Below are 23,209 nucleotides of genomic sequence, written 5' to 3'. Positions count from 1 at the left end.
TTGACATAATTTTAATACCCATTAGTGCCAATCATTGCTCTTCTTGAGACAAGAGCAAAATGAACTTGCATGTGGGGGTCCAAAGTGAAATTTGCAAGTATTCAAAATAAAGTCATCTTTATGTGTGTCAGATTAAAGTGAGTCGATTTGTGACAGTTTCTGTTTTTTAAACAAGGAGAAATCTTTATTTGCTGGTACGAAAACAAGACACAGCAGACACGTCGTGGAATAATTTAGCATGGTTGAAATAACGCAGCAGAGACAAAAAGATTGGATTTCTACACCAGGCGAGCTCATTGAACCAGGAGGAAACATAAAGTGAAAGATGACAAAAATAATTTAGGCATCTTATGAATGAGAATCAAACATGAATGAAATAAATATGAAAGAGCATCATAATGACAGCAAACTTGCAATACCTTGCAACCACATCAAACATTTTCTTTAGGAAATATTTTTTTTTATCTTGTGTAGCTTGTTCGACTGGTCGAGCTTGTTTGGACGACTAAAATAATCGAAGCTATTTACGTAAGCACATTTCTAGACTATGTCATCATCGTGACTCATACGAATGTATGTGAAACATCTGGGGAAGAAGCAAACTGGAAAAAAGGTAACGTCATCTTTATTTCATGCAAATTGCTCTTAACTGCTTTGTGTGAAGTGGCAATTTTTTTTTTTTCTTGGTTATACAGTTGGCAGAAACGTGGGAACCAGCAACACTTTCGTCACCTGGAAAAAGGTTTGTTTCTGTGTACTGTACTTCTGCACTTGTCAATATGAACCACTGATATTGAACAATGCCTCGTTTTGCCACAGGAGGTCGCTGTTGGCTTAAACTTTCTGTCTGCGTCAAGCTTCATTGTGGAGGGACAGGATTTTTAGCAGCTCTGGGAATTCTTTCAGGTAGGATAACGGCTCTTATAAAAGCATTACCATCGTGGTTAAAAGTGAAATCAGAACAAATAAAGCGGCAACAAGAACATACGACGTGTGCTGTGCTGTAGATGCATGCTTACTTAACGCATGGGAGTCAAACATGTTCTGATCAACATCGGGTGTCTGGATTTTGCACTTTTTACACCAAAAAGTGAACTGTCAGAATGTCAACTTACTCTCGTGAAGTAGAACAAAACAAAAAAAAAACCCTGCATCCTTTGTGTAACCTCAGTCACGGAGACACAACAACAACAAATTGTGCTTAGAGCAACTATCAGTGGCCTATAAATACTCAATTCATGACCAAAATATTTTTTTCATTGCTGTATGGACACATTTTCAGCATCAATTACTTATGCTAAGTGGACTTCAACAGAACTGTTACGTAACTCATACCACTCCCAGGATAGTAACATAAATATAGAAAAAGGAATATATATATATAATATATATATATATATATATATATATATAATGTACTTATAAAACTTACATGTCAGGAAGATGACGTAAAATGTACAAAATACAAAATGAGAGTAAGGACACAGCTGTAAGGTCACAGCAGGTTGTACAGCAGCAAAGATCCCCCCCCCCCCTCCCGACAGTTTACTTTCTTTTTTTTTTTTAGGGGGGGGGTCAATAGTCATGTTCTCTTGGCCGAGAGAAGATCCTGTCATGAGCAAATTTTTTATCCTCCGGTTGAGAAGGCCTTAAGAGCATGGGCATTTATGGCATTTGGTTGCCATGGCAACAAATGGTTTCTTTCATTTCTACCTGCTTACGAGGTGAGCGTCATGGGTTTTCCTATAAAAGTGTGTTTGAATAAAAAAATAATGGACAGAAAATAAAATAGCGACTGTGATGGACGGAGCCACCATCAGCAACACTCAGCTGACCCAGCAGTAGGAATGACGCGTTTTACTTTCTGGACGGAGTCATGTGACCGCAGCCTGAAGTCGAAAGCTTTTATGTTACAGGAAATATTTCATTCTTAAAAACCTGTCATTAAGTGATTTTAACTTCATCCAATATGGATTACCTTCCAGAGAGTGGCATTTAAGAGGCAAAAATAACCTAACTAGAAATTGCAGGCTCCTCAAAAATTGTGCGTGAATGCTGAGAGACTATACGACCAATTGAACAAAAAAGAGGACTATTTATAAAAAAAAACAAAAAACGAGGGGATGCCGTCATAGCAATTGGGATGATTTTTAAGTGCTTATTATTCAGCTTCAAAGCCAATAAGTGCTGAAAGGACAAAAAAAACAAAAGCGCACTTTGCTTGAGAACCACAAAAAAAACGAACTCTTACATTTCTGGAAAAATTGAAACCAGAAAAGAAAGTCCTTCATTTTCACCGCTTGTCTCTCAGCATTCAGACGAGAAGTGCTGTTAGCTTCGTGAAGTCAAAATGCAGTAATTTCCTATGTGACAACTTAGTAAACAGAGCGGACTGCTAGGCACGCAGATATCATGAAAAAGGATCTCTCAGCCCTTGGTTGAGGCAACGCTGTGCTTGGAAATGCTTAGGTGAGCTTTGACATACTTTCAAAACAATATAAACTGGTGCTGCCACCCGAAGGCATGTCGGACGTTATTGTTTTCGTCGTTCTTTTGCTCAGTCAAGAAGAGGAACTTTACCCTGCCGGTGCTGTTAGGACGGTGTCGGGGGGGGGATGGGGGGGGCAGGTGGTTTGCACAGTGCAAATAAAGGCTGTGCCAAAAGTCACAATACGCTTCCTTATTTCAGATATATTGTGAATTACATCTCAAATTGTTGCAAATGTGGACAGACAAACTCCCCAAGTGGCAGTTTTGCGAAGGGAAGCCAGAAATCAAATAAAAAGAAGGAAGCTCATGGTGACTTTTGGAATACCAATGTAAACCCCCCGCAAAAAAAGATTGGGAATGTAGTTCCAAAGTGTAAACTGAAGGACTGAGGGGAAAAAAAAAAAAAGCCGGCCCAGAGATGTCAGATCTGAGGACACTTTTTAGGGTGTGAAGATAAAAAGACAGAAGAAGGGAGAGTCACGAATGCAGCATAAGAGGACGTGGAGCTCGCCATCCCGTCGATTATCCTTCAGTCTGACTTGTGAGATTCCACTCGGTGCGGGACGAGGCCCGGTCAGGATCGGGCGGGAAGCGGAGACCCCAGTCGGGTGGACACTAGGACGGCGCCGAAAAGGGCGTCGGCCCGGAGCTGTTGTGATTGGCCGACTTGACGATGGTGATGACGCTGGTGGTGGCCACTTTGCCCGGCGTCAGGGGCCCGCTGCGGGTCACAGTCCTGGCGAAGCACTGCAGCGCCTCGTACTTGGCGCGCAGGGCCTCCAGCTCCAGCCGCATGCTGGCGTTCTCGCGGGCCAGCTTGTCCACCTCATGCTGCAGCTCCGTCTTCTGGCGCTCCAGCTCCTCCTTCTGGGTGACGCGCTTGATGCGGCAGCTGGCGGCGTAGCCTCGGTTCTTGAGCGTTCGCCGCCGTTGCTTCAGCCGTACCACGTCCTCCTTGGTCAGCCCGCGCAGGTGCTGGTTCAGCTCCCGCACGGACATAGCCACCAGTTCGTCGTCGCTGAGGGCCGGGGCATTCTCGCCCGACTCCTTCTTGACCTGCGGACCGGGAAACACCGCGTGAGAACCCGATTGCTAATGACGAGATGACGGAGCTTACCTTTAAAGCTTTGCTCGTCTTGAAAGGAGTCGTCATTCCCTGCATGCAGACAACTTGCCACACTCTCACAGGAGACGCACTGAGACAGTAGAAATGAAAATTAGTCACCCGGTAAACTCTTACGATCCAATCAAATTTCAGCCTGTGTTTCTGTATCACTCTAATCCTCCCAGGACCTTCAACCATCAATAGTTCCTGCCTCTATTATGGCACACCTGCAGATGGGATGTGGTTGGCTGCGAATGCTGCCCTCTGCTGGTGAACCCTAACCTCCACCATTGTGCAAAAGTGCCATTAAGTGAAAACTAATGCCACTGCTGCAACTTTGAGCATCTTGCCATTCGCCATGTCTACCAGCAGGGGACAGTAAGACCTCATTTGAGCCGATTGTCTGAACAATGTAGTTCACTAGACCAAGCCAGCATCCCTTATAAGAAGCTCGACTCTTTGTCCACGGCCCTAAAAAAAAAAAAAACTAACACCTCCTGCCGACCCGCCCCACTACCTCCAAGAAAGGGCTCCATTTCAGGACTTAAAGTGCCGTGTATCGTGCTGAGTGGCTGCCATGGCAACGCCCCTGCAAATGGGCGTGGGAGTGTGAGTCACATGGTCAGCGAGCGGGTAAACAAGGCTCATTCATAACCGCAGCAGCCTGGCTCACGCAGACTACAAACAAGATTTCTTTTTTTTCCCCCCAACAAGTGAGTGAGGAGGGGTCCCTCGTAGTGCCCACCACCACATGACAAGGTGTGAATTCCTGTCACGTCAGCAGAACATTTTCAGTGCAGTCATGCTGACCTTTACCGGGGCGGCTTGTGGAAAATTCCCTGTGTCACGGCGGAATAGTTTCCCTCGTAGTCACGGGTGTATTTTTACCGGCAGACAATGTCGTCTATCAGCATCCCGCTGCTCAGATCCTCTTACGCTGGGCTTTCCTGATCCTCCACATGCCCTTATTTATCTCTACGGGGTAAATTTAGCACGACGCGGCTCAAACTGATTTCTGCCAAGTCGACAGTTTAACTAGAAATGATATCCCGGGCGAGTTCTCTGAATATTGCCTTGGGTGGGGCGGCACTGCTCCTCAAACCTTTTTACACTAAGTACCACCTCAAAAAAAGACTTTTCTCATGAGAGTATATTTTAATAAGTCAATATAACATTGCATTTTGTACAATTTGTACACTGTTTACTTACTGTCAAATCAAACATTAAAGAGAATTGTGTAAGGTGTATTTATTGTCTTCTGCTAGCTAAATGTTAACACGGGCTCGGGTTAGCGTCGATGATCATCGTGTTACAACCCTTGAAGCAGCAGATATTTGCACACATGTAGCCTGATATAGCAATACTCCCAGGCATATATTCTTTATCCTCTGTGAAAAACGACTAATATTGCAGCAGTTTTTTGTGATTGCATTATACTGCCCCCTCTGGCCAAATTGCAGACACCAGTAGGGTACTACAACAGGGGTCACATGGTGGCGGCAGGCCCCTGAGGGACCACATGAATAAGTCAACCAAGCCTGTTCTAAAAATAGCTTACCCCTTATGGGACATTGTGATTTTCTAGGAATGTTGTAGAAATGATCATTTGAAAATGTAAACACTGGCAGAGATGTGTCGAAATACAGTGCTGCATCTTGATATTTGTTATTTCAAAAGTGTGTGTCAAACTAGTAACCCCTGATCTACAGTTTGAACATGTAATTCTGGGATTTCTTTGGCATAACCGCATTTTGAGAACCCGTGCTTGAGGCGAATGTTTTTTTTTTTTAATGGCTATTTTGAAGATTTGGGCCCAAGCTTGAATCATGACATCCCAGTTGACAAGATGTAGACAAACATCAAAGTGTCCCAGCGCGCAGAAACGCATGATTAAAGCTAACCTCTAAGTCCTGTTTCGGGATTCTAGCAACATCTGCCCCCCCCTCTAAACAGCTGCATCACCAAAGTAAATATAATATGGAATTCCTCATGTGCAAGTAGGTCAGTAGGGGGGTCCCTGGGAATATTCCTTGTGGAGATTATGGAAAAGTGTCGCATGATGGCAATAGGGGAGGCCCCCCTTTCTTTGTACAAGGGGGGCCTCTGGCTTGTTTTCCTGAAATTCTTCAGGCATGTGCTTATGTTTTTCCAAGGTTCTCCTCATCAAGATGCCAACGTTTCCTCCGCGAGAGCACGCATGATACAACCCAGGCGCTCTGAGCGAACGCGACAGATGTTGTTGTTTTTTTTTTTGTACCCCAACAGACGCAATCAAAAAAACAATTCGTGCGAGGCTATTCTGAAAAGGCAGTCTGGGAAAATACCTCCAAAAAAAAAAAGGCCACAGATGGCTCGCTTAGAGAACAAAAACCGCATTCCTGAGTAAACACACATGTGTCGGAGCCTCTCATGCAAATGTTCACCATGATAGGCCGAATATGTCCTGCCATGCACTCTACTACAAGGGAACATGGAGGGGAGGGGGGTCTGGAACCTTTTTCTCACTTGTAAAACAACAGTTGCAAAGTGTACGAAATGTCTGGAATTCCGAAGCGTCTGGCGTAGTTCACGTGCCCAAACAAATCGAACGTAGCCTGTGCACACATGCTGGGAGGTCTGCTACATGCAAACTCGTTTCAGTGTCCAGTGGAACCTGTCAAATCGCCTCTTTACAGATTGGGAAAATCATTTCAGCTTGATTTTTTTTTTTCTTCTGCATTTGCATGTTATGTGGTGTTCCTTCTTTTTGTTTTCCCATTTTAAACCTTCCCTAAATGCAATAGTTGAGAAGTCCCCTCTTTGCAATCCGCCAACAACAGAATGATGTAACGGCGCGTCCACGACAAAGCTCGGCATGATCCGCCGCCGCAAAGTTGAGTTGAAAGGCGTCTAGGCGAGTCGCTGCGTGCAATCAACAGGCGGGCTCGCACTGATGTGGAGAGCGCTGAGCGTCGCGCGTTGTTTTGGCTGCACGCGCCACTTTGAAATAAATGTTTTCCAAAGTATTTTTGGGCCTTCTTGAGACAATTTGTCTCTTGGTTCTCATAAAAAAATAACAAAGTGGATCATGACTTTACATTGATGTTTGGTGACAATTTTTTCCAGTTATCCGATTCATCGTTTCAGTGGCTTTCTTTCCGTGCTTAGGCTTTTGTGTCTGTCACATTTCCAGTTTGGAATACTTGTTTTTTTACTGGCAGCGCTATTTGAAAAGCACTTGATGACGTGTTGTTTTTTTCCAGGCATCTGGTCAAGTTCAAGGTTTGCAGCAGGTAACTGCTGAGCCCGGCCCGCTCTGAAAATAAACAACACACTGGCCCGCTTTGGACACCTTGTTTTCCTTTTTTTCTATTTGCTAGTTCAGAGTGCAGACTATGGCAAATAATCTTTTTTTTTTTTTTGCTCCCCAGGCGGTTTTTTGAAATCCATCCAACGGACCCTGTACATGTGCAGATTCCACTCTTTCCCCCAGCGCAGCACATTCGGCGGGCTCCGATGCGAAGGAAACGCGGTGCATAGCCGAGCGGTGAGTCACGCTGTTTACTGGTAAAAGCCGCAAACGGCAAGCAGGGAATCGCACCCTCCCGATCTGACGTTTCCTGGAAAATCCCGTTGTTTCACGGGAAAGGAAGGAAAAGGAGCCCGAGCAATGGTTGGCATGACCACAGTAGATCTTTGGTGCGGAAAGGGAGGAGAACTCGTTGTATTCCAAAGACAATTTCAAGAATGCAGAACGAGGGCTGGGGAAATGAGCCGACATGGAAAAGCCGCGTGTCGATAACGGAAGGCGATAAAGCGGGCTTCAAAACGACAAGCTAAGGCATTCTGGTTTTTATGCTGCCATCAGGAAGTTGCAAAATAAACGTCAGCTAACCATCGGGCCCCGCGTTTGCTCAGTGAGGAATTCCCAATAACATCCTAGCAAGTAAATAAACTGTGCCACGCCTTTGGAGCACAATGGCGTGCCGGCAGGGTGGTTCGAGGTCGAAATGTGAGGTCATTTCAATAGGTACACCTGCACACGTCAACAACATAAATCATAATGCTGACTTTTGATTGACAGTTTGGCACCAAACCAAGTTTCTATTTGTGTTTTGCACACTCGTAGCTAAAAACAATTGCTCTATAAATAGCAGACGGATGCTAGAAAGTTTTTGCCAGTTACGTTCTACTCCAATGCGATGTCGATCTGAATTCGATTAATTGCTCAGTTTTTTCTTTTTGTCTTGTTTTCAGCTCTGGCATTTTGTCGCTCGTGCAGGTGTAACCCAATGTATTATTAGCTGCGTAAATTATGTTTACCCCGAGAGTAAAATCGCAGGCTTGCACGGCCAATCATCCGCCTCCCTCCCTCCCTCCAGAGCGAGCGAGGCAAAAACACATCAGAGCAAACATCCCTGTGAGTCATCACATTGCTCACCGCAGCTATGTCACTTTCACAACACTCCACCGCCAGCCACATGAGCTCGCTGCCTTCTGCTGCCGCGTTTCATGCGGGCCGAGTAGCAAATGACTGGTGACAATTTAAAGACAGAGCCCTTGTCTGGATCTCCTAACCCTCATGTGCTTCATCACGCTCACACCACAAGCGCGCCAGTGGAAAAAAAAGTGACTCAGCCTGGGACCTAATAGAGAAAAATATAGTGGGAGTGGGAAGGGGGGGGGGGGTTCAAAGCAACCACATGTTCACCTCATGACAGACAAGAGCGCCCACTCCCACATTCTGTGCACCCACCCGGAACAAAATTGAAAGTGCAAGTTGGTGACATTTAAAGTGCAAGATGTGACTCAAACGCACGTTCATCTGAGATCATTTGGAAAAAATGTTGAGCTGTAAAATCATGCACTTGTTATCTATTTTATGAACAACATTATTAAGACTTGCTTTGCCCCTGGGGAGGGGATGTCTTGTAGATGGAGATATGTGCTCCCCCACTAGCCTTGCCTTCCCTGGTGGTCTGGTGCCCTTTGTCCTACATGTACATGTTTGAAAATGCATACCACGTGTTATACTATTGCAATGTCAAAGGCAGCCTAAATTTGGGCTATTTACGGTAAACTTGGAATGACAACAAAAGTGTGGTGAAAATATTTGACAGATTATTTTGTAGAAAAAAAGCCTGTGTTATTATTATTAATCATCATTTCAAATATAGATTGCTTAAATTTGGCTCTAATTTGACCGAACTAAACTACTTTTAAAGTTATTAATGGGAATCGCATGAGCGTAGTTGTGAACTTTCACGAGGTCGTTAATTCTGTTTATTTCAACTTAACCGCAAACTCCCGAGTAAGCTTTGTTTTTGGCCAACGTGTTGACTTAAAGTCTTTTTTTTAATTATTAATATTATTATTTCGGCATTTTTGCGGAATATCCAAACTCACTTCTAATTACATAAATCAACAACCTCACCTCTGTGGACGCGCGAGGATCCCCGTGGACTGGAATGCACGGAAAAATAAAAAATATATTAAAAAGAAAATTATGTCCGGTTTGGTGGGAACCTAACCCCCACTCGGGGAAACGAGGCCGTCGAATCCGCTTTGCTGAGTGCGGCAGACGGCAAGCCAGCCAGCCTGCGAGCGGAGCGTCCTGCTAACTCGATTCACCCCAAAACAACAACAATGTTACGAACATTCCACGCTCCCGCTTCCGCAAGCACTGACGTCACCGCGTCCTCATGACCGCCCCCTCCATTCATGAAAATAACTTAGTGCTGACGTCAGCGCCGGGAGGGGGAAGCCAGAAATAGAAGAGTCTGTTTTTCTTGCGGAGGGAAAAAAAAAAGTCCTAATCTGGTGGAAGAAAGCGCGTAGAATAAGATCTTAAAAAGTGATCTTGAGCACCAACAAGTGGGGGGGGTTAGGGGGGAGTCAAGCTTGCCTGGAGCAGCTGCATTCCATTCCTGAGGAAAGAATGCGGGGCAGCGGCAGTCACAGGATTGTTCTTATTGGGGCTGCTGCTGCAGTCACAGGTTATTTTTGTCTTGCGATTAAAACGCCCAATGTGTTTAAAATGAAGAATGAGGGTATTTACTTTTAAGGTCACACTTTCAACACACTGTTGATTTTTTGTTGCACGAGACTCCACACTGGATCAGGTGTAAAGTGTGTTTATGTTCCAAATAGTGCAGGTGACACACGGACTGGGCGTGTGGCGCACACGATCTCCAGGGGCGGTTCTAGAACCTTTTGGGGACTTTTGGAAAGCTCTATAAGATCTTCAAGTATGTTGAGTAGGCGTACATAATCGTATGTCCACTCAGCATGACAATATTGCCTACTAAATATGAAACTTCATCCGAGAAAATTCACTGAAGAATAATGTTTTTTTTTTTAAATCATGACTTTTTATTTATTTGCCCATGTTCAGCAAACCATAGGGAGGGACTGGAGCATGTTCGAGGCATCAGCAAGGGTGGCGAGCTGTGCGGTCTGAGCAGTTTTGGATTACAGGAAGTAACATTGAGTCACTAATCTACATGCTTTTTTTTTTTTGTCTGACTCATTCTCTTCGACTTGGTTGGAAATGTGATCTGGCACCCCGAGGCCTCCTGATGTACCCGAGATCATTCCCTACCTCCAACTTCAAATCAAATCAGGCTTGATGCTGAGCATTCATGACAGTTAGCTCACATTTTCCCCATGCAGATGTTTGGGCATTGTTCTGGATTTGTTGCTAATCCATACACATGCTATCATAAGTACACTTCCCATATGACACCATCACTGAACATTCCACTGACTTCACCCCAAAAGATGAAAACACTTTACGTAACCAGCTGGAAACTTTTTTTCCACGTTTATGCTTTTATACTTTAAGTCATTGGCAGACGCTGAGGTGAGACTATTTCAAGTATTTACAGTGCTGAAATATATTTCAGTTGTTGGTGGCATTTCAAGAAAAGAGTGAGAATTGCGAAATGCTCAGCTTCTTACTATGGGCGGGGCCCTGTTAGAGCAATTATATCACTCTGACAAATGATTTATGGAGATTATTAACTGACTCTATTGTCCATTACTTGGCGATTTGTAATTTAATAAATTAATAGTTCCAAGAAATCACAAACATTGACCTTATGGGACCTTTATTCAAGTAGCGTGGAAACGCTGCCATCTAGTGTTTGATCAGTGGAATTAAAGAATTTAGGAATCCATAGTGCGATAGGCGCGCTCCTCGGTTTGCGACACGAGGCAGTTCGAAGTTACGAACGGTGAAGGTTAATAGATTGGTTTACATCTATCGTTTATTCTAATATTTATTGTACGGCTTTACTAATTTGTTAGCGTAGGTTACTGCTCAAATACGTTCTGACTTAATATCGTCATAGACCGAAGAACCCTGTAGTTTTTTTATCCAAATAAGAAAACTGGACCATTGTAGTCTATTTGAGCAAATTCAGAATATTATTTCCAGTACTGCGACCTAAAAGCTTAATAAAAGTAGAGCTGATGTGTTAGATTGCGCAGTTAACATTTCTGACGCTAGGTGGCAGTATGTTACTGCCGTATTCTTTACCCTACATATTTGGTTTAGTGAGGAAGACGCCATTGTAAACTGGGCTCTCCCATCACTAGCATGTTGTCATTTAGCGACAACTTCAAAACACAATGAGGTATTAAAAGCACTTTTGGTGCAACGTTTTAAGTTGCTTTGGATCCAATTTTCACCTCCGACACAACTCTGTGTTCTCGAAAGTTGCCACCGGTCCACGTAAAGCTGTGAGTTAGCCGTGTTAGTTGTTGTTAGCACAAATAGCAGTGAATTGACTTGCTCATGTTATTAAAGTCTGATCCAAGAAGAAAACGCTATTACGATGTTCTGAACCCCGCTAGCTTGCCAAATCACTCACGGCCAGTGACTGACATTCATCGAATCTAACTTATGTATTCTTTAAAATAATTTTAAAAGACTTTTGTTACAAGTAAATCATCCGAACATATGACGTGACGTCACCTGCAGTGACACTTGGTCGAGATGAATCGTCAAAAGCCAACAACCCTGCGGCGCCCCAGTGCTGCAAAAACATCAGGTCAGTTACGTTCGGCTTTTCAGATCATAGGAAAATAAGCTCTTGCTACAATTTCCCTTTTGCTAAATGTAAACAGGATCCTTAATAAAAACGTGTTCTCTTCCCAGGGCATCCCCCACCCGGCGACTTCATCGCTTTGGGTTCAAAGAGCCAAGGTGGCGAGTCTAAAGCCCCCGCTGTCCTCTTGAAGCCGGCCGCCGCCGTTCTACCTACTGACCGCAAGAGAGAGACCTCCTCCACCCTCCCGTCATCATCGGGCCTGTCCAGCCTCGCCAAGCGGCCCAAGCTTTCCACCACGCCGCCAATCAGTGCCCTGGGACGCCTGGCGGATGTTGCGGCTGCGGACAAGAGGGCAATATCACCTTCCATTAAAGAACCATCCGTTATTCCTATTGAAGGTAACTTCAACTTAAATGCTTACAAAAGTTATTCACTTGGATTCTCTTTCCAAATTCCAAACATTCAGAATTTCATGTATCTGTGCACAGTGTCACCGGCATTGCTGTTGGACGACATCGAATTAGCCGAGTCGGAGGGCAACGACGAGCGCATCGAGGGGCTGCTGTGCGGTGCGGTCAAGCAGCTCAAGATGAATCGAGCCAAGCCGGACATCACGTTATATCTCAGCCTCATGTTCCTGGCCAAGATCAAACCCAACGTGTTTGCGACGGAAGGAATCATTGAGGTATGGTTTTTTTTGTCTTCCCCCATGCACTGACATCATCTAAACTCGATGACTTAAAATTTCCTTTTTTCTTTTTATAATTCTTTCTTTGGTTTCATGTTTGCCTTTAGGCCCTGTGCAGCCTTTTGCGTCGAGACGCGTCCATTAATTTCAAAGCAAAGGGAAACTCCCTGGTGTCCGTTCTGGCCTGCAATCTACTGATGGCCGCCTACGAAGAGGATGAGAACTGGCCAGAGATTTTTGTCAAAGTGAGAATTTGACCCTGAAAATTTTACCGAAAGCATAAATGTCCAGTTGGTGATCTGCTCCATGCACGAAAAAAAAAACATGCTGTGCCTAACCACTTTTAAAAGTTGATTTTCTCAAACTTGCAGGTTTCAATATGAAATGCTGTTTTTCAGGTGTACCTCGAAGACTCCTTGGGAGAGAGAATCTGGGTGGACAGCTGTCACTGCAAGAACTTTGTGGACAACATTCAAACGGCTTTCTGCACCAAGATGCCCCCAAAGAGCATGCTGCTGCAGACCGACACGGGAAGAGCGGCTGGAGATCTCAGTGCCAGTACTGACCAAACAATCTGACTTAATATTTATTTTTTTTACTGGGGAACAAACTTAAACCCCCTTTTTTATTTTAGGTAGCAGCCCTCATCCCTCAACTCCCGACGAGGACGACAGCCGGGCGGAATTGCTGATAGCCGAGGAGAAACTCAGCCCCGAGGATGAAGGCCAGCTTATGCCAAGGTAGTAAAACACATCCACGCTGAAGTAGGATTCAATTTGAATTGAGTCACTGTCGGGCTCGTCGCAGGTATGAGGAACTAGCGGAGAGCGTCGAGGACTACGTGCTGGACGTGTTGCGCGATCAGCTGAACCGCCGGCAGCCCATGGACAACGTGTCACGGAATCTGCTGCGGCTGCTGACTGCTACGTGCGGATACAAAGAGGGTCGGCTCATGGCCGTGCAGAGGCTTGAAATGTGGCTGCAGAACCCCAAGGTGAGCAAATATGTATTTGTAATTTTGTAACACAGGTGATATTGATGCAGACTGGAATCTTATCGTGCAAATTTTGCGTCGGTACAGTTGACTCGGCCGGCGCAAGACCTCCTCATGTCGCTGTGTATGAACTGCAACACGCACGGGGCGGACGACATGGAGGTGATCTCCAACCTGATCAAAATCCGCCTCAAGCCCAAAGTGCTCCTCAACCACTACATGCTCTGCGTCAGGTTCGCTCACTCACATTTTTCAAATAGTTGTCTTGGTTTCTTGACATTTGAAAATGGCTTTCTGACCATTTTTGCACGGGCAGGGAGTTGCTCAACGCACACAGAGACAACCTGGCCACCATGGTCAAGCTGGTCATCTTCAACGAACTCTCCAACGCCAGGAACCCCAACAACATGCAGGTTCTTCACACGTTGCTGCAACACAGCCCAGAGCAAGCGCCAAAGGTGAGTTCATTTCAAATTCCCATCAGCGATGTCTTGGAAGGTGGCTGGAATTAAAAAGTTTTGTCTTTGCAGTTCTTGGCGATGGTCTTCCAGGACCTGCTCACCAATAAGGACGACTACCTGCGCGCCTCACGAGCCCTGCTGAGGGAGATCATCAAGCAGACCAAACACGAAATCAATTTCCAGTCTTTTTGCTTCGGTTTGATGCAGGAAAGGAAGGAAGCCACCTACGTGGACATGGAGTTCAAAGTAAGACTTTCGGCTCTCCCCCCTGTAAAGCTCTTTTGCTCTTCCACTCCAGTTTGACTTTGTTCTTTCCTCGCCTTTAGGAGCGCTTTGTCATCCAGGTGACAGATTTGCTCACCGTCTCCATGATGTTGGGCATCACAGCTCAGGTCAAAGAAGCTGGCATTGCGTGGGACAAAGGAGAGAAAAAGAGTGAGTTCTTTGCCTTGGAAAGGGGATGACAAAAAATACATGTCCCAGTGATTCTTTTTCGTACCACTGGAGGGAGCCCTAGTTCCATGCTGCAAGTGTTTTTTGTTTTTTTTGGGCTTCTTGCTAACCGCACATATGCTTTGCTTCAGACCTGGAGGTCCTGAGGTCCTTCCAGAATCAGATCGCCTCCATCCAGCGGGACGCCGTGTGGTGGCTTCACACGGTGGTTCCCACCATCAGCAAAGTGGGCGCCAAAGATTACGTGCACTGGTACGTGTTGATCTTTCAGAGTCTCGTTTGTAGAAGTATCATACTTCACATATGACTCTTCTGCCCACCGCAGCCTTCACAAAGTGCTTTTCACGGAGCAACCCGAGACCTACTACAAGTGGGACAACTGGCCGCCAGAGAGCGACAGGAAGTGAGTCGCAAATGCTCTCCTGTCGATCGGATTGCGCAACACTGAGTTGTCCTTCTTGCTTTTTTTCCCCAGCTTTTTCCTGCGCCTCTGCTCCGAGGTGCCCCTGCTGGAGGACACGCTGATGCGCATCCTTGTGATCGGGCTGTCTCGAGATCTGCCGCTCGGCCCGGCCGACGCCATGGAGCTCGCCGACCACCTGGTCAAGAGGGCTGCTGGCGCTCAGTCCGACGGTGAGCCATTATGGATAAGAAGGAAACGTATCGTGTGCTATTATTTTTTTCCTCTTGCCCAACAGATCTGGAGGTTTTGGTGGTGGAGCGGATCCAGCTCATTGACGCCGTGCTCAATCTGTGCACATACCATCACCCGGAGAACATCCAGCTTCCTGCAGGGTACTTGACTTTGAAAGCGTTCACGTGTCGTCAGCGCTTGCGGTCGAGAATAACAAACGATGCCAAATGTTTTGAAGATACCAGCCGCCAAATTTGGCAATCTCCACCCTTTATTGGAAAGCGTGGCTTCTACTGCTTGTGGTCGCTGCGTTCAATCCACAGAAAATAGGTACTGCGTCGTACTCATTTAGAAATTTGGCCTTTACTTGAATTCAACCGGAATCATTTCCTGTGAAGGTTTGACTGCTTGGGATGGTTACCCTACCCTGAAAATGCTCATGGAGATGGTTATGACCAAGTAGGCACCTCTCTTTAAATTTTTAAAAATCATTTCTGATTTGAAATCCCGCGCCGTCAACGTTCCCGCCTCCACAGCAACTACACGTACCCGCCTTGCACGGTGGCGGACGACGAGACCAAGACGGAAATGATCGGTCGTGAGCTGCAGATCTCGCAGCGGGAGAAGCAGGAGATCCTGGCCTTCGAGAGCCACTTGGCCGCCGCGTCCACAAAGCAGACCATCACAGAGAACAACAGCCTGCTGCTCTCCCAGCTCACCAGTTTGGACCCGCAGTAAGATCACACAAGCACTCGGTGGTAAGCTCCCAGTGTCAACACGCCGCATTTTGTTTGTGCTCAGGGGTCCGCCTCGTCGACCTCCGCCTCAGGTGCAGGACCAAGTGAAGACCCTCAACCAGTCCCTACGCCTCGGCCATCTTCTCTGCCGCAGCCGCAACCCGGACTTCTTGCTCAACATCATCCAACGACAGGTAGAGAGATGGAGATGCAATAATGAAAACGACACAAATGCATTCGAATATGACGTCCTCGCACAGGCTTCCTCCCAGTCCATGCCCTGGTTGGCCGATCTGGTCCAGTCCAGCGAGGGGTCCTTAGATGTGCTCCCCGTGCAGTGCCTGTGTGAATTTCTGCTGCACGACGCCGCGGACGACAACATGCATCTTGACGACGACGAAGGAGGCAGCAAAGAACAGAAAGCCAAGAGAAGACAAGTATGACGTTTTTTTTTTTTTGCTCGTGTACACTCAACATTGATTGTAATTTGCTCCCCAACAGAGGCAGCAAAAACAAAGGCAGCTCCTCGGACGGCTTCAGGATCTTTTGTTGGGTCCCAAAGCCGACGAGCAGACGACGTGTGAAGTTCTGGATTACTTCCTGCGTCGTCTCAGCTCCTCTCAGGTGGCTTCGAGAGTCCTGGCAATGAAGGTATTTCCGCAGTCATCAATCCCCGGACTCATCGTGCCGGAAACCCAATTTCACCGCTCACTTTACACCCGCGTGCAGGGCTTGTCACTGGTGCTAACCGAAGGAGGCCTGAAGGACGGCGAAGAAAGGGACCAGCCCATGGAGGAGGACTCGGCCGATGCCGAGCTCCTGCCGGGGTACCAGTGGTTGCTGCAGGACCTCCCCAAGCTCCCCATGTTCGACAGCGTCCGTGGCATGACATCCACCGCCCTGCAGCAGGTCTGCGGCATTAGCATGTAAATATTGAACACGGCTGTATTTTAAAGCCCTTCTCGTGTTTTCTTTCCGACCAAGGCCATACACATGGAGACTGATCCTCAGACCATCAGCGCTTATCTTATCTACCTGTCCCAGTATGCACCAGTGGAGGAGCAAGCTTCTCACAATGACCTGGCTTTGGTAAGAGTCCAACACGATAAAAGCAATCTTTTTTTCTTGTCTTGGTCACCATTCTTTTGTCCACAAATTGCTCGTTCGCGCAAACTTCCCGTTCTCCTGCAGGATGTGGCCCGGCTGATCGTGGAGCGCTCCACCATCATGAACAACCTCTTCTCCAAGCATTCCTGCCGACCCGAGTCAGAGGCGGTCCTCGGCGCGTTCCTCTCCATCTTCTCCGCCTACATCAGGAGGATGAGGAAGACCAAAGATGGCGAGGATCTGTACAGCTGGGTACGAGCCCCTTCCAACCACTCTGCATGAAATTTTTGACTTATTATTGAATTTTTGTTTTTGTTTTGTTAAATTAGTCGGAGTCTCAAGATCAGGTGTTTTTGCGCTGGACTACAGGAGAGACGGCCACTATGCACATTCTTGTCGTCCACGCGATGGTCATCCTTCTTACTCTGGGCCCACCTAAAGGTAGTTCACGAATACAATGACCTCGTAAGACAGTAGCTTCATACATCACTTAGAAATAGTAGAAAAATAACTTGTCCATCTTTTTCTGCTTTTCTTGTGTCGATACTGCAGGAGAGAGTGACTTCTACAGTCTTTTGGACATTTGGTTCCCTGACAAGAAACCGTTGCCAACTGCCTTCTTGGTGGACACTTCAGAGGAGGCCTTGCTGCTGCCTGATTGGTTGAAACTGAGAATGATTCGATCCGAAGTGCCTCGATTGGTGGACGCAGGTAACGTTTTGACCGCTATGTGAAGCTCTTCTCATCAGTGTGTATAGTTAACACAGATGGTGTCACCATGTACAATTTGACCTTCAGCTTTGCAAGATCTGGAGCCTGAGCAACTACTGCTGTTCGTGCAGTCGTTTGGAATTCCCGTCTCAAGTATGAGTAAACTGCTGCAGTACTTGGACCAGGCTGTCACTGTGGAACCGCGAGCATTGGAGGAGAACATTATGGACAAGGGTAGGAGTCTGCCGCAGGTTGAGCTTCTTCTTGAAGTTGTCCTTGTCTGATGACACTTTGGTTGATTATTTCCTGGGGCAACAGACTACATGGCCCACTTGGTGGAGGTGCAGCATGAGCGAGGTGCCACCGGGGGCCACGCCTTCCACAGATTGCTCAGCTCCTTTCTTCCACCTCAGAGAGGTCAGGTGACTTCATACTCTCTCGTCAAAGTTAAAAGTAAATGTAAATCATGTAAATCTCGATAATTACGTTCCACAGATGCTGCCGAAACAAGTAAAGCCAAAGTCACAGTGGAAACTCCCCACGGCTCCGTTAAGATGAGGGCGGCTGCGCAGCTTCCGACAGTCGGGCCTGATGATGACCTGCCAGGCTTGATGCTGCGGGTTAGGAAACAGGAGAAAATACATATGTATCGTGAGTTATGCAAATCCATTACCCTAATCCAACTTGTTCTTTCTTGCGCAGATCTTCCCGTTGAAGGCAGAGGCACGCTGGAGCGGCCCGCCCCCCAGCCAGCTCTCGCTGGCCTTGCAGCAGGCTCTGGCCAAAGAGCTGATGCGGGCCAAGCAGGGTCAGGTTCAGCAGGCCGGGCTGGCTCTGCGTCTCCTTCAGGGTATCGCCGCCCTGCTCACCTCGACCCACGCCGGGCCCATCGTTCTCGCCATGCACCACAACCACTCCCTGGCCTGCCCTCTCATGCGCCAGCTTCACCTCTACCAGGTAGTCAGGATGCGCTAATCCACTTTATTTTTATCACCAATCCTACACAAGCGTGTTGACATTTTTTTTCTACGCTCAGCGCCTCGTGCCGCAGGATCTTTCCTTCGCTTCCTTATTCCTCAAAGTCAACGTCGAGATGCTCATCTGGCTTGAAAATCCCTCGGTGGAGGCGGGCCCGCTGAAGACTCTGCTCAAGTCGTTTATTGGTCAAAACTCTCACACACACCGGCACAACGATGGTGAGCACCTCTGTCTCTGTGCCGTGTGATTGAACGTTTAATTTGTTCTAATTTTTTTTCTCCCGCCCCGCCCCTCTGTTAGTACGCTCGAGCTTTATCCACCTGGCCGAGGCGTTGATGTATCATAGCGACGCAGAGGTGCCGGTGAGAGCCATCATAGCAATGCTGAAGGCCGGAGAGAGATGTAACGCAGAGGCGGAGCTCATTGGGAAAGGTTCATTAAAGTTCAACAATATTTTTTTTCAATAATTTTCTTTTTTTTTTTTTTTTGCTACTCCTGAATTTTTTTTGGTTTTTGACATTTTTCAGTTTTACAAGGGCTGATGGAGGCCAAGTCTCCATATTTGGAGGAGCTGTTGTCTCTGTTGATGACGGTCAGCACCCAGAACGGGACAGCCGGCCCCGTTGCCATGGTTATTTCTCTGCTATTGCAGGAAAGCGAGGAGCAAGTCGTGAAGAAGGAACCGGACACAAAGTGAATTCCGCAATTCATTATGATATATGTTAGATGGATATTTTATTGGAGGCTATACTAACATTACCGATCCGTCTCTTTGCCAGTGGCTCCGAGGTGACAAAGTCCGGCCTGAACTCGGGTCTACTGGTGGATTGGATGGAGTATCTGGACCCCGAGGTCACGTCCGTGTGTCCCGACCTTCAGCAGAAACTCTTATTTGCCCTCAACAAGGTGAGCGCCGTCCGTCCCCTTGCCACATTTCGACCCCCCTGATGCATTTTTTTTTGTGTCCCTTAGGCGCGAGGCACTCCGGCCTACAGGCCGTACCTTCTGGCCCTGCTCACGCATCAGTCCAACTGGTCCACGCTGCTGCAGTGTATCAGCGCTCTGCTCAGCAAGCGGAAAGACTACAAGTACAGTTCAAGTCGTGACATCTTGTTCAGCGTCTGTCGTACGCTGAACTTGTCGCAAAATGCCTTTCAGACTGGACCCGACGTCGGCTCTGGACTTCCTGTGGGCGTGCAGCCACATCCCACGCATCTGGCAAGGACGCGACCAAAAGATCCCTCAAGTCGGTTCCGAAACTGCAAGCGTCACATTGGAGCCTCCGCAAAACACATCCTGATGTTTTTCCTTGTTTTGTCTACTTAGAAAAAAACCGAGAAGTTTGTGATGCGGCTCACTTCCGAGGAGCTCATCAGCCTGGTGGATCTGATTCTGGCCGAGTCGGAGCTCAACTGTCGCAGCGAGAGCAGCGTGGAGGAAGAGGCGTCCTGCTCTCTCGTCCAGGCCCGGCTGCCGCTCCTTCACTCCTACTGCAACGGACATCCGGACAACATCAAAAAGGTGGCAGAGTACCTCATCAGCTGCACCAAGAAGTGGGAGGACAGGTTGGTACCATCTCTCGTCGTCGACTCTCTTCAAGAAATTCATTTGAGTGAATCGAGAGTTTTACTATCCGGAACTAGAAGAATTGAAAACTGCCTTGTTAGTAGATATCTATTGTTGTTCTCTCCAATTAGCCCAGCCCGAGCGTGTTTTTCATCTTGGTCCAAATCCCGCCCGATGTTCCTTCCCCATTGCTGATGAACTTTGCAGGCTCTCCTCTGTCAAACCGCAACGCCTCAGACGGGGGTGGGGGGCGCGATAATTAGGTCTATTGGTGTGAAATTAAAACCGGCAGAAGTCGTCGGCGCCGTGATCTCTTTAAAAGCTCAGTGCTGTTATAATGAAGCCGAGAGGATTAAGGCTGGAGCGCTAAACTCGCCTGTGTTGTGAGCCGCTGTCAGAGATCAGGGTGCAACTCTTTGTGGAGCCCAACCCTCCTTTTCACCAACGTGTCTTCTACTTATTAAAAACACTTTAATGAGGAAACTTTGGCCAAGGTCAAATAAAATTAGCCGGCGAATTACAGTTGTTGTTTTTTTAAAGTGCGGCTGGTGAAAACACAGCCAGATAAACAAACACAAAGAAAAAGAAAAAACTAATAATTCGGCCTTGCGCTTATGTTGCTTTATTAGATAAGCTGCTGTTGATTCCAATTGCACAGCGCTTGTTTGCTACTCAAGGTCGCTCTGGCTGCAATAAACTGTCTCGTTAGCCGAGTTGAGTTCTCGCCCTGTGAGCGCTTGGCCTTAAGAGGATTGCCATGAAAGTGCAGCAGACATGAAGGCAAACCTTGTTGCTTTTCATGCGCCCAGTGAACGTGTTAAGAAGGCTGATCATTTTGTATGAGAGTCATTTTCTTTTTTTTTTTATCCTCTCCCCCTCAGTGCCATGAGTAAGCGTTGCCAGAACTTGTTACTGCAAATCTACCTCCACTTTCCCGAGGTCATCCGGCACGTGGCCTTGCCCGAGGGCACGCTTTGCAGCGGTGGGACGGCAGACGGCAGCAGCTGCAAGGTAACGTAGCTTAGTGAATGAAATAACCGATTTGTGCATTTAACATAAAATAATCATTTGTATTTTGTCAGCTCGACACGCTGGTCCACCGCTTGGTCACGTTGCTCGCCGATGTAGCGGAAACTAAGTCGGCCGAAGGACGCGTCTCTGATGCCAATCTCGCGTGTAGGAAACTGGCCGTGTCACATCCTGTCCTCTTGCTCAGGTGAGTAACGCGTTTCTTTTCTCTTCTGCATTTCGGCAATTCTTCTTTCTTCCCACGCAGGCACCTGCCCATGATCGCAGGCCTCCTTCACGGCCGCATCCACCTCAACTTTCGCGAGTTCCGGCAGCAGAACCACATGATGTTCTTCAGCAACGTGCTGGCCATCCTGGAGCTCCTGCAGCCCCTCCTTTTCCACAGTGACCACCAGAGGGCGCTTCAAGACTGCCTTCTGTCCTTCATGAAGGTCCTTAAGGTTGGTGGCACACTGCTCAAGTTTAAGCCTTTGGCAGTTCTTCAGCGGGTCTTCCTTTTCCCCTGTAGAACTTTCAGAGGAGTCGATCCCCACTGGTCTTCATCAACAAGTTCCTCCAGTTCACACAAAAGTATATTACCCATGATGCAGCGGCTGCCATCCCATACCTGCAGAAGCACTCTGATATATTGCAGTAAGTCTTAGAAGCATAATTTGTTCAAACATCTTCAGGAAAAAAATGGCAGTATTTTACAACTCTTTCTGAGCCGGGTCCCAAAAAAAAAAAAAAAAAAAATCAAATTTTCCTTCTCTTCCAGGAGCATGAGTGCTGAAAACCCAGATTTGGTCCAGCTGAAGTCTCTCTTAGCCGGACTCACTCTTCCCGTAAAAAGCTCCTCCACAGAGGTCTTCGCAGAAGACGGCGATGGTAACAGGATTCTTTCAACACATTTATAACGTCATCCATGACCCCGCAGATGACAGTTTTCATTATTCATCTTTTCCAGATGAGACGGCGGCCGGTTCCCTCCCTCTGGTCAACATCTCGGCCTCGGTTCCGCTGAGCGGCGCCGACATGACCACGTATCTGCGCAAGATTTCCAGAGGAGAGGCCATGGAAGGTGAGGCTGACTCGGCAGCTTTGGCCCAGAGAGAGCGCAGCATATGGCAGATGGACGGTGACTCACGTGGCACTTTTTTGTTTCTCTTCAGACGTGTTGGAAGTGTTGACGGAGGTGGATGAGAAGTCGAGGAGAAGCCCGGAGATCATCCAATACTTTGTCGTGAGTCATCAAGCACATGGAAAAAAAAAAAAAAAAAGTGAAGACTAATGAAAAGCAATCCGCCATTTTCTCCCCTAATGGTCTTTTTCACAGAATGACCTACAGCGACTCATGACGTCATCGGAGGAGATATGTCGCAACATGGCATTCAGTCTGGCGCTTCGCTGCATCCAGAACAATCCCCGGTAAAGTCCTGGGAGGGATTTTCATCCAAATGTGCGAATAATGTTGACGGTTGGCCCATCGCGCATTTCTGTCCCGCAGCCTGGCAACCGACTTCCTGCCGACGTTCATGTACTGCATGGGCAGCGGCGACTTTGACGTAGTGCAGACGGCGTTGAGGAATCTTCCGGAATACGTGCTGCTCTGCCAAGGTAAGGCGTCCTCCCCGGCGCCTCCACTCGAGACTTCTTACCGTCCATGTGAGTGTTGTTTCCTTTACTTCTTCTTCTCCAGAACACGCAGACATCTTGCTCCACAAAGCGTTCTTAGTGGGTGTCTACGGACAAATCGACACCAGTTCGATGATTTCAGAGTCCATGAAGGTCCTTCATATGGAAGCCATTTAACTTAATATCATTGTTGTCTCACAGAAAATTATGCATCAGCAATTTAATGGAAAATTTGTAGTTCAGACACATTTTTAATTTTGAGCTTTCACTTACATTTTAGTTGAGACTAAAACTAACACAACTATTGAGACTTGTCGATAAAATCAACTCTTGTAATTTCAAAGTCTAAATTTGAAACGCCAACATTGCTTGACTTTTAAATGAGGGACCACAAAGCTTCTGTATTCTGGATTCAAGTCTTTGTCTCCACGCCGCAATGTTTTCCTGTCACCTAAAAAGCATTTCCTGAGCACCCCTGGTGAATTAAAAAAGAAAGATAAATCTGCCTTCATTTTTATTTGAGTGAGTAGTGGAACAAATTTCTTCAGCCGTTCATTTCGTCCAGAATGATGAGCTGAAATTGTAAATAAAACACGGCACCAAAGCCAA

At 46.9% G+C, this 23,209-nt stretch overlaps 2 protein-coding genes across 8 annotated transcripts; one reads left to right on the top strand and one right to left on the bottom strand.

Annotated features, from left to right (window-relative positions):
* Window positions 1–636: 636 nt before the first annotated feature.
* On the bottom strand, window positions 637–9,446 carry mafk (v-maf avian musculoaponeurotic fibrosarcoma oncogene homolog K). Its single transcript, XM_037257653.1, has 3 exons — window positions 9,009–9,446; window positions 3,608–3,686; window positions 637–3,546 (listed from the first exon to the last, which is right to left on the bottom strand). Exons 2-3 carry the CDS (start codon window positions 3,650–3,652, stop codon window positions 3,106–3,108), a joined length of 486 nt encoding a protein of 161 aa, XP_037113548.1. The 5' UTR covers window positions 3,653–3,686; window positions 9,009–9,446; the 3' UTR covers window positions 637–3,105.
* On the top strand, window positions 6,810–23,101 carry ints1 (integrator complex subunit 1). 7 transcript variants are annotated; one of them, XM_037257569.1, is made up of 49 exons: window positions 6,810–6,867; window positions 7,006–7,121; window positions 11,559–11,628; window positions 11,736–12,026; window positions 12,117–12,313; window positions 12,424–12,561; window positions 12,715–12,874; window positions 12,951–13,056; window positions 13,124–13,310; window positions 13,398–13,543; window positions 13,627–13,768; window positions 13,841–14,017; window positions 14,098–14,206; window positions 14,356–14,476; window positions 14,550–14,627; window positions 14,700–14,857; window positions 14,920–15,019; window positions 15,097–15,188; window positions 15,257–15,317; window positions 15,395–15,592; window positions 15,660–15,789; window positions 15,856–16,032; window positions 16,097–16,246; window positions 16,325–16,504; window positions 16,580–16,684; window positions 16,787–16,954; window positions 17,032–17,143; window positions 17,255–17,413; window positions 17,501–17,647; window positions 17,732–17,830; window positions 17,909–18,033; window positions 18,116–18,370; window positions 18,450–18,609; window positions 18,692–18,823; window positions 18,919–19,084; window positions 19,171–19,297; window positions 19,364–19,479; window positions 19,550–19,652; window positions 19,718–19,956; window positions 20,839–20,968; window positions 21,040–21,173; window positions 21,234–21,426; window positions 21,495–21,619; window positions 21,744–21,853; window positions 21,933–22,046; window positions 22,138–22,208; window positions 22,302–22,393; window positions 22,473–22,582; window positions 22,665–23,101. In XM_037257569.1, exons 3-49 carry the CDS (start codon window positions 11,574–11,576, stop codon window positions 22,775–22,777), a joined length of 6,558 nt encoding a protein of 2,185 aa, XP_037113464.1. In that variant the 5' UTR covers window positions 6,810–6,867; window positions 7,006–7,121; window positions 11,559–11,573; the 3' UTR covers window positions 22,778–23,101. The 7 variants fall into 7 exon arrangements, with proteins under 7 accessions (XP_037113464.1, XP_037113463.1, XP_037113462.1 ...); XM_037257568.1 differs by lacking the exons at window positions 6,810–6,867; window positions 7,006–7,121 and adding an exon at window positions 10,945–11,211; XM_037257567.1 differs by lacking the exons at window positions 6,810–6,867; window positions 7,006–7,121 and adding an exon at window positions 10,945–11,317.
* Window positions 23,102–23,209: the final 108 nt, after the last annotated feature.

Source organism: Syngnathus acus, chromosome 8 (assembly GCF_901709675.1).
Source record: "Syngnathus acus chromosome 8, fSynAcu1.2, whole genome shotgun sequence".
In the NCBI taxonomy this organism is placed as follows: Eukaryota; Metazoa; Chordata; class Actinopteri; order Syngnathiformes; family Syngnathidae; genus Syngnathus; species Syngnathus acus.
Note: the sequence above shows the minus strand (reverse complement) of the source record. Positions and strands in the feature narration are given on the sequence as shown.

What these genes read in the sequence shown, in the direction of transcription:
- mafk (XM_037257653.1), bottom strand. Translation starts at nt 3,652, where the DNA reads ATGCAGGGAATGACGACTCCTTTCAAGACGAGCAAAGCTTTAAAG. An exon ending in AGACGAGCAAAGCTTTAAAG is followed by an intron (nt 3,547 to 3,607) that starts GTAAGCTCCGTC and finishes CCCGGTCCGCAG; the next exon opens with GTCAAGAAGGAGTCGGGCGA.
- ints1 (XM_037257569.1), top strand. Translation starts at nt 11,574, where the DNA reads ATGAATCGTCAAAAGCCAACAACCCTGCGGCGCCCCAGTGCTGCAAAA. An exon ending in GCCCAGAGCAAGCGCCAAAG is followed by an intron (nt 13,769 to 13,840) that starts GTGAGTTCATTT and finishes TTGTCTTTGCAG; the next exon opens with TTCTTGGCGATGGTCTTCCA. An exon ending in CAGAGGAGAGGCCATGGAAG is followed by an intron (nt 22,047 to 22,137) that starts GTGAGGCTGACT and finishes GTTTCTCTTCAG; the next exon opens with ACGTGTTGGAAGTGTTGACG.